At 37.0% G+C, this 10,306-nt stretch overlaps 1 protein-coding gene across 1 annotated transcript; it reads left to right on the forward strand.

The window, feature by feature from the left end:
- Window positions 1-759: 759 nt before the first annotated feature.
- Window positions 760-4,567, forward strand: LOC103720831 (chlorophyll a-b binding protein CP26, chloroplastic-like). The gene is made up of 6 exons (XM_008810752.6): window positions 760-1,089; window positions 1,231-1,315; window positions 2,772-2,822; window positions 3,179-3,299; window positions 3,573-3,707; window positions 4,075-4,567. Exons 1-6 carry the CDS (start codon window positions 864-866, stop codon window positions 4,333-4,335), a joined length of 879 nt encoding a protein of 292 aa, XP_008808974.1. The 5' UTR covers window positions 760-863; the 3' UTR covers window positions 4,336-4,567.
- The last annotated feature ends 5,739 nt before the right edge of the window (window positions 4,568-10,306 follow it).

Genomic DNA, 10,306 nt, shown 5'->3' on the forward strand with positions numbered 1-10,306 from the left:
AAATGACCAACTTTATAATTTCCATCAGATATTTTTAAGGAAGCATTGCTAGTTTATCATATGATCTTGAAAAGGGTTGCTGAAACTTCATCATGTGGTCTCGTTCTGATTAGAACCATGTATGTGCGGGCGACCATCATAGACTGTTTTCATGGGCTAACAGTTTGACAAGCTACACTTGTCAGTGTTGTGGTGAACAATTAGCAGATACCTTTGTTTGATTTCAATTGGTTTTATGGTTGGTAATTGAGGGCTTCTGTGTCATTGAGAAACCAACAATTATTTCATTCTTCAAAAAATCAGAGCTTCAACATAAACCAAAACAGGAATTGATGGTGTCTACAGGTGAGTGGAAAATTCAGCACTGCAAGAAAGTGCAGTAGCAGTGACAGCAAATGTAACAAGCCAACAAGTAACTAAAACTATTATCTAATCTATGGGCAATTACATGAGATTACATATAAGGAATTAGATCGAGGACATCAATTATTTGGTCAGTAACTGGGAATCTATGGGCTTTCTGGCCTGCCTCCCTGGTATCTCCCTCTTTGCTCGTCGCTATCCACTCCATCCAACCGGGGGAAGACCTGAAGCCAAAATTGTTCCGTGTCAGCATCATCATCTGCCACGTCTTCAGGGCGAACCCAACCAAATCCTCGCAATAGATTACGCACCTGGAATCCCAACCAATCACAGCCCGGGAGTCCAACTTCCACGTGGCCATGCCATATCCACCATTCCAACCATTTAGTCCTTCTCGCCGCCCTCTCATTCTCTCCACACACGCTGCATCCTTCTCAGCTGCCATTAATCCACTGCCTTCTCCTGGTTGAGTTCTTGCCGGCCGGATTTCTTCGGCCGACATGGCATCCATCGCAGCGGCGACCGCTCCGGCCTTCTTGGGAGTGTCTGAGATGCTCGGCACCCCACTGAACTCCATGGCTGCAGCACGCGCAGCTCCGGCACCATCGAACGCTGGGTCTTCCAAGATCGTTGCGCTCTTCTCCAAGAAGAAGGCCGCCGCTCCCCCTCCCAAGACGAAGCCTGCCGCCGTCTCTCCGACCAATGAGGAGCTTGCCAAGTGGTATGGTGAGTGACTCTTAACTTCTCTTACGTTGGTTGTGAGCTCAGTTTGTCTGAATCAATGCTCTTCTTTAGCTGCTTGGTGACACTATACTTCGAAAGATCAAAATTTTCACTCGTTATGGTGCATGTGGTAATGGGTGGCAGGTCCTGACCGAAGAATTTTCTTGCCGGAAGGTCTGTTGGACCGCTCCGAGGTTCCGGAGTACCTCACCGGAGAAGTACCCGGAGAGTAAGTCATTGCTAGCCTCTGCTTTGCTTGTGTAATGGCTGCATGCTTGTACAGCGACTTGATGGCCTAATTTTTTTTAGCTCACAACTTAATTCATCACATTTCAATTAAGAATTGTTTGTTTTTTCACTCAATATAGCACTGTCAAAGCCCTGTTAGTGGTTTAAAGATTCATATTAGAGTTGATCGTTTGCTCTGTTAGTCTTCTGAAAGATGCTTGATTTTGATCACTAATTTTCATCTGCTAGCATTTCTAAATATTCATAGTCAAGAAAAAATTGAAGTACTTTTTTTTGTGGAAAACAACTCAAACTATTTTAAGGATTTCTCAGTTAATGTGACCGAAACTTTGTTTTATTTGATAATGGTTAAGGTATGGCTTATACCTCATTTTCCTCTATTGATGAACTGGTGAGATTTCACGAAATTAAATCTTCCATCCACTCTAGATAGATTTATAATCATAACTATCAAGCCTTGGCCAAACTGTTTTGGAATCAGTGTCCCTATATGGATTTTTCAAAAATGAAAAAGAAAAGAAAAGGAAGAAAGAAGAAAGAAGGCTGAAGGTCAGTGCATTTGATGTTATCATGCTTACAATGTGACTCCTTTTATATGTAGTGCAAGCACTTTAAATATAGGTTTATCTTACATCCATAATTTTATCAAAATGCATTCTAGAAATTACTCATGTGAAGAATAATCTAATATTAATGAGGAATAATGCTTAGGATGGAGGAATATAAATTAAGGATAAAAAATATTGCTCATCTAGTTATATGATAAGCCTTTAGTAAACAATCCTGAAGAGATATATATTTACATGTCTTATAATGAATAAATTCTAATTGAGTGAATTAAGGTGAGATATCATAACTTTTCTCTTGTGTCTAACAAATGGAATTTAATTTTTATATGTCTTGCCAGAAATCTGACTTTAGCCTGTTTTGCTGTGATTTTCTGTATAATATAAACTTGTCAATCAAAAATATTCTATATACCAATGATCTTGAAGATATTGAAAGTTGCTTCTCTTCTCTACGTTAGATCAGTATGTGTTGCTTTTGTACATGTTTGTGATATAAATTAATAGAGCAACCAAGTTGTTTGAAAAAATAATTAATACTAGAGATGTATACAATTCCAAAAGTCAAGATAGTATAAGAAATACTATGAAAAAAAAGAATATTCAAGGGATACTGCACCTGTGTCTCTGTTAGAATTTGAGAATTGCTTTGGAAAATCAAAAGCAAAAGGCTATGAACATGTAATATGTGAAGTCCTACTTCAGCAATCAAAGGTGTTTTTCCTATTATCAAAGATTCATGAAATCCAGGACTATGTGTTAATTCATGATATGCTTAATTGGGTGCTGAATATTACTCACAGGAATTTGCCATGCTGAAAGTAGAAGTTATAAAATACTAATGGTTTTTGTGCTGCTTTCTCCTTGCAGTTATGGCTATGATCCTTTTGGGCTAAGCAAGAAACCAGAAAATTTCAGCAAGTAGGTGAACAATCTTGCAAATTTTTTATTTTCCAGTAATTAGACCCCGGTCAGATTTTTGTGGGCATATTTTGGATATTTTACTATTTAAAATATGAAATTGTTCTACTTTATTTATTTTCTTAGTAATAATTCCTTAGAGAGACAAACTAGTAAAATTTTCCAACATTCTTTTTGGGAAGAAGGAAGTAAATCTCAACACTCTTGTGGCATCTAGGCATTTTGGTTCTCTTGTGGCATCTAGGCATTTTCGCTTTGTTTCTATTGGGCCAAGCTGTTGCCAATATTACAGTGCGCAAACTAGATGATACACCCTTTATCTCCATATACACTAACAGCTGCCTCCTGTGATGCAGATATCAAGCTTATGAGCTGATTCATGCAAGGTGGGCCATGCTTGGTGCTGCAGGTTTCATTATTCCAGAGGCCTGCAACAAATTTGGTGCTAATTGTGGACCTGAGGCTGTTTGGTTCAAGGTACACTAAATATGACTCGTGATATTAGGCAATTCAATTTCATCTCTGGCATGCGAATTTTTGCAATATATTCCTCCATGTATATTATAAAAAGTAAAAAAAATGACTTTCTTGCAATCTCTACAAAGAGAGTGTTTGTTTAGAGAGGATATGTGGTCTTTATTTTCTTTCACATGATACTCTTCTTCAGGTAGTTTTTTGCATAATTCTTATTAGTCCTGCGAATATTCATGTCTTTGACTAAATCTAGTTTGGCATTCATCTGGTCCTCAGACCGGTGCTCTTCTCCTTGATGGAAACACATTGAATTACTTTGGAAAGAACATTCCTATCAATCTTGTTGTTGCTGTCATTGCTGAGATTGTGCTCCTAGGAGGTGCTGAATATTACCGAATTACCAATGGACTGGTAAGAGGAATTTCATCTTTCAGCGCAACTTCTTGTTACTGCTCTCATGTATTACCATCATGACCAAACATCTTATCTTATTCCATATATTGCTAGTTTTGACTAAGTTACTGAAACAACTATCACATTGAATAACAATTACGCATAGTTGGCGTTAATACTACTAATACAAGCACCACAACTCCTAACAACAAAATTAGCACTCTTTACCATTAAGCTCCTTCTCTAGCTGGTACTTCCACTGATTGAATAACACCATGTAATCTCACTATTAATGGTTTGGGACCTTTCAATTTTGTTTTGTTTGTTGTCACAATACTTCAATGAGATCGAATCACTCTTTTTGTTTTTCCTTGTTGTTTTGTAGAATTTTGAGGACAAGCTCCACCCTGGAGGTCCATTTGATCCCCTGGGTTTAGCTAATGATCCTGACCAAGCAGCATTGCTCAAAGTGAAGGAAATCAAGAACGGGCGACTGGCCATGTTTGCAATGCTTGGTTTCTTCCTGCAGGCCTATGTGACTGGGGAAGGCCCTGTGGAGAATCTCGCCCGGCACTTAAGTGACCCATTTGGAAACAATTTGCTTACTGTGATCTCAGGGTCTGCTGAAAGAGCTCCAACCCTGTAACTTCTTCCTACCCTCCTTCTCACTCTTGAATTCCATGCCATGTAAACTTATGGCATTATTCAGGGCATTATGAAATGTCACTCTACTTCTAAACCATGCTTGATGTTATGAGACTTTTGGCAGTGGTCGTGGTTTATATCTCATTCTGTTTTTACCAAGCTTTTAAGGAGACCTGTTGGATTTGTGACCTCTATTCTAAATAAAGGCCATCTGGAGGGATCTTGAGTGTTTATATATACCTCATAATTTTGAAATTTTTTAGGCACTAGAAGTCACATTTTATTATTATTTTTTTTATGAACTTTATATGGTTTGAGAAACTCACAATTGGGAGAGCAACAATTCATTGCTATTTTCTCTTACTTCTCCCTTTCCATCTCTGCTTAGCAACTTTCAGCTACACTGGAGATATGTATGTATGGACTGATTGGGAGAAGTGCATATATACTGCTTTATCTTGTTTGCTTAATAATTCAGGCCTTATATTCTGCCAATATTAATCTCTGGTATAGAAAAAAGCTCTATCGATATAATTCAATATGACCTACTAACATATAAACATTACAGTCAGTTCATATCACAAGATCAAGCTGAACATCAACTGGTTTAGCTATTAAGATGAAAACTTTCCAAGGTAATGTATTGCGCTGAGGAAAAAGTTGGATCCACCATCTTGAGATGCAAGATTTTTGTTGTCTGCTTGATGGACTTTTTATTTATCAAGTGTTCATCCTAACATAGTTATGCAAATTTATCACTCCTGTTATTATAATTTGACTATAAATTTTTTTTGTAATTTTTGATGATCAGAAAAGTTGGAGAAAGTTTATACTTCCTCCATTTCCCATCAAAAGAAAAAAAGATAATTTTTAGGCTAAGCATGTCTTTCATGAAGCTAATAGGACTGCAGATTGGGTGGCTGCTTATGTAGCCAGTCACTCGAATAGTATCCTGTGGGCTGGAAATGGGGAGTTGCCCCTGACACTCCGAGGTATTTTGTTTTTTGATTTTATTGGGTGCATCTGTACTCGTCTGGCATGATCCATCCGCCTTAGCAAAAAAAAGAAGAAGAAGATAAGAAGAAAAAACAAAATCATAAAAGTCATATATTTCCTTGAAATGCATGTGACATACCAGTCAAGATGGATCAACCTATATTTGCGAGGAACTCATTTCACAGTATCATCAATGTTTTACGGGGATCTTGCTTGGCAAATTGATACGTATTATTCGCTGATGGGAAATTTTCGCTATAAGCAGCAAAAATATGCTAGAATACGTAGGACTTGATGAAGACAATTACAATAAGGATTGAGTTCAACTAGAAAAGCAGAACTTTTGAGAACTTGAACAAAATATGTCATGATTGATCGACTGTTTTTGGAGAGCCTCCTTAAGGGATCTAATCTTTGGAATCAGAGCTATGGTGGCCAAATGTTCAAGAGTATGGTAGAAGGTTCCTTGACATGCTTTTCGAATTAATTAATCATAATACATGATAAAGAAAAAGAAAAGAAAGCAACTTATTTACTTTGTGAACTTGCAGCCTGGGACCATGACCATCTTCTAAAAGAGGAGTAAGTGTTGCATGGAGCTGTTCTTGTGTTGGCTCTTCGGGCTCGTTTGGTTCGCGGAAAAAGAAGGAGAGAAAGTGTGATCAACAGGAAAGTAATGAGATGCCTCTTGTCTGTTTGGAGTTTTCAAAAGAGAAAGATGAGAAAGTTGTATTCCCATGAAATTATGATTCCCACATTTCATGGAAAAGTCTTTCCCATGAGAAACATGGAAAAGTTACTTTTCCATGAGGTGAGAATCACTCCATCTTTATTTTTTTTTCCAAAAAGGCCCTTCAGCATTAAAGAGGCATTAAAGATCTAATTTTTATTAAGGATATAATAGGAATTACACATAACTTTCTCAGAAAAATGGATGGTCAACCAAACATAAGCACTCTATAAATCTGTCACTTTTCCATATTTAACCAAACATGCCAAAAGTACATTCTGAGGTATTCTCTTCCTAAGAATCTTCTTTTCAGGAATCATATTCGTAGAAGGAAAAATGCTTCCCGCGAACCAAACGAGCCCTTCATATGTCTGCATGAAGTTTATGGCACAACATTATCTTTTATTTGCATCTATAAAAGTTTATTTATGATCCTGTCTTTTTTCTTGTTCTTGACAATAAGTCATGTGGTTGCTTATAAATGCTAAAGTGATGCTTAAAAGTGACAAACTTCTGGGCAACTGGATGGATGATATTCTATTATCATCACTCCCACCATAAATTTCTCTTTTCCCGCTTGATTTATGGATCATTTGTTGCTAGTGAGAATCATGCAGCTGTAAAAACTTCTATAGTCGTATTTGTTTGTAGGCTGTTTAAGTTGACAAAGAAGGGTGGCAGAAAGCATTCATGAAATAAGATATTAACTAAAGTAGACGAAAACGGTAGTGATCCTGGGAATGATGTCTTGATGTTACAAGTAAAACATCAAATCTTTGTTAGATTTTTCCATGCACAATTATTTACTACCAGGGCTTGCCATTAGATTGAATTGTAGCCTTTGTAGCCTAGTTACCAATCTCTAATTAGCTGGAGAGGGCCCACCTCAACTGACTACCTTTCTTAGGAGGACCCATGTGGGCGTGTGTTTAGTCTCACATCGGTTATTCATTGGATAGATCCTGGATACTTATATAGAATCAAGAAATTCAAATAATATCTTCTGGCTAGCCATTTTGAGTGATGTCTTAGGTTATTATAAATGGTATCAGAGCGGACCCGGCCAATACTTATGTAGACTAAGAGATTACAGTATGGATTCATTAGGGCTAACCATGAGCTGATCGACATTTTGGGTGAGGTATTAGATTGTTACACTTCTTGCTGAGGGTAGGGAAGAGATAGATGTTATCTCTCATGGTAGGCCTAAAAAGATACCTCATAAGGACAATGTTATACCTTTTTTTTCTCCTCGCTATTTTATGCGAACGATATCTTAACATGACCTCTGTTAATTAGAAACAACTGTAATCATTCGATGAGAAAAAAATGGTGTAGAGGCACAGATCGCACTTTTCATTGATATCCATATTTATAATTATACAATATGATCGTAACCCCATCATTGATAGGTTTGAATAAGGATACTCCATAGGAGCCATCCAACGCCATAACAGTATATTCTATATCGAGAACAAGCATTCTGTAATAATATAGAAGGTCTAATATACTAAATTTCAAAATTTAAATTCAAATGGAAAGTTAGCTATCAAATCTTTTTAGATCAATATAGGAGCTTGGAATCTATGTATTTACGTGACTCTGTAAACTAACACTTTGTTTTTTAGATAATAATCAGCAAAAAACATTTGAATACCATACATTTCTCAAGAGTTCAAAAAAGAATTAAGGCCTGATTTTCTAAATAGATGGATAATAAAAAAGAAATAACACCCAATTTTATACACTTAATCCTGTCTATTGATCTCAGTGGGAGAGGGGCCCACCAGTGGTGTACAATGTTGACATCACTAGGCATGAGTCAATCTCGCTGACCAACTTCTCATGGGGAGAGGATGAGAAGTTGGGCACGGTGGAAGTGAGGGGTTGGGAGGAGATCGTAGCCTGGTGGTAAGGGAGCTTGGATTTTATCCGAGCTGTTCGGATTCGAAATGCGCAGGTGTCGATTAAATCAAGGAATCGCATGCTCCATGCTCGAATGGCTCTGTGTGGATATACTTTCCTTCCATCAGTAATGAGGTGGTGCTGGGGTGACGTACTCACACGTAGATGGTTCAGTGGGATTTTACATAGGTTGGAGAGGGTACGTGAAAACTTGCGACGTGCATCAAACATTTTCTGATGGAAGAGGGATCCAGTAGAGGCTGCTATGCGGGTGGGGGGATATGTGTGGCAGGCCACTGCTCTGGCTCTCCCGAGGTCCTCTCGTCCTCCTCTTTTTTTTCCCCCAACTTTTATCTCATCATTTAATCTTCCTCTCTTTTTATTTTGGTTTTATGCCAACGCCAGCAAGTTCTATTCATATATCTTGCCTTATGTTGACATCATTCGTATCTTTATGTCAATTAATGTGGCGGCTTTTTTCTTTTATAGAAAAATCCTTTTCTAGTCTTTTTTTTCTTCATTGATATTACTTTCTTGTGCTAACTATGACCAAAGTATTTAGTTAGAACAAAATGTTTGATTTGAGTTCATAATTTTATACCGCAAAATTCTTATCTATTTTTTTTAAGAATTATGATTTGCCTAAAAAATTACTGCTGAGTAAAAAAGATTAACATAAATATAATTCTTTTCTACTCAAAAAAAAAAAATTGCATACATGAACATAAAATTTTTCTTAAAGCTAATAAGATTGAGCCTATCATTATTAGGTTAGTTTGTAATGACATCAATTCTTGATGCTTAAATACTTTCACTTGTATGGTTCTACATAACTTGCTTTTTATAGTTTTCATTCATTGCAAAAAAAAAAGTATGGAGAATAATAAGTACATAAATCCGACCCGGATCCGATCCAGACCCAACCTACACCCGATCTAGATCCAAATTTTTTGGATTGGAATCGAATTATACATGAACTCGACCTGACCCAAATGACTTATGAACCTGATCTGACCCGACCTGACCTTTTATTAGGTTGGGTTTGAATCCAATATTAAGACTCAAACAAGAAACCAGCTTTGGTCAAAGTCACCTGTGATCTGATCCAATCCGACTCATTTAGATCCGTAGGAAGGTACGGGCATTTGGCTACATCTAAGTTTACAGCTTCATTATATTTAATTGGACTCCAATACGTGCACAGGAAAGGAATAAGAAGTCTCGTTTTCGAAAAATATGACACGATCCGAGCTACAGGGGCAGCAACCGATGTCTTCATTAATGCTTGGCGTGCACTAACTTGGCGTGGGTGCAGAGCTCAGGAGGAATGCTGCCTTGGTACCAGAGTGTGCCTTTGTTGCCTTCGTATACTTTTGTTGTCTAAGTCCTTTGGCTTAGATTTTCTTTATTTTATGGGAAAAGTATCACCATTACATCACTTTTATTATCATCATCTACAGTGCAAAATGATAGGATAATAATACATGGAGGCTTTATTTGGATGTGTGACTTTAGATTGCCATCTGAATTAGCCACTGGTGGGGAGATTTTAAAAGGAAAATGCTGATTTAACAACTGATACAAAATTTCTCATCTTTCTTTTAGAACAAAAACATAGATCAACCAAAGCCTGCCATGTATCCAATCGATTGGAAATCACTGTTGTATCTCATGACAATGCTACCTTATAAATCCTGGAGCTGGGGGATGTGCAGATAATTTTTTTCTCTTTTATTTTGCATACGGCTATCTTTCCAACGGTGCATGTATGTTCTGCTGAATTAAGTCATGAGTTTGTGGCAAATTAAGCACCCATTTGCTTGAACCCATCCACAAAGTAGAAGGAAAACATCTAAAACTGTAATGCATCATTATATATAAATAGTTCCATCTCGAGGATTGAAGTTCAGAAGAATATGAAAAGTCTTTTCATACTTTCTTCTAAGTTTTGTATTTTGATTGTTAGACTTCTAAACCAATGTATGCTATGTAACGGTTTAATTCAACCGCTTTAAAATTTACAACAATGTCTGTTATGTCAACTTGACACGGTTTAGTAGTTTATCTCAAACTCCTATCTTAACTAGTTTTTTATTTGGACTTATTTACAGATCTTGGTGGAGTGAATTCCTATATTTTTTTATTCAATAAGGATAAGGATCTAGGATTGTAAACTCTGTAAATCTGTTTTTATTCTACTATAAAGTAGAGCTGATCACGGGCCGGGTCTCTGGCCTTAATTTTTTTTTAATGGAACTTCGGGCTCTCTAGAAGTTGATGAGCTTAGGTGGATGAAAAAAAAAGGGAGGATATTTAGATATATAAAACATTTTAGGATTAT

Source organism: Phoenix dactylifera, chromosome 4 (assembly GCF_051530095.1).
Source record: "Phoenix dactylifera cultivar Ajwa chromosome 4, Ajwa_hap1_PhDact_Kaust_v1.1, whole genome shotgun sequence".
NCBI classification, from domain to species: Eukaryota; Viridiplantae; Streptophyta; class Magnoliopsida; order Arecales; family Arecaceae; genus Phoenix; species Phoenix dactylifera.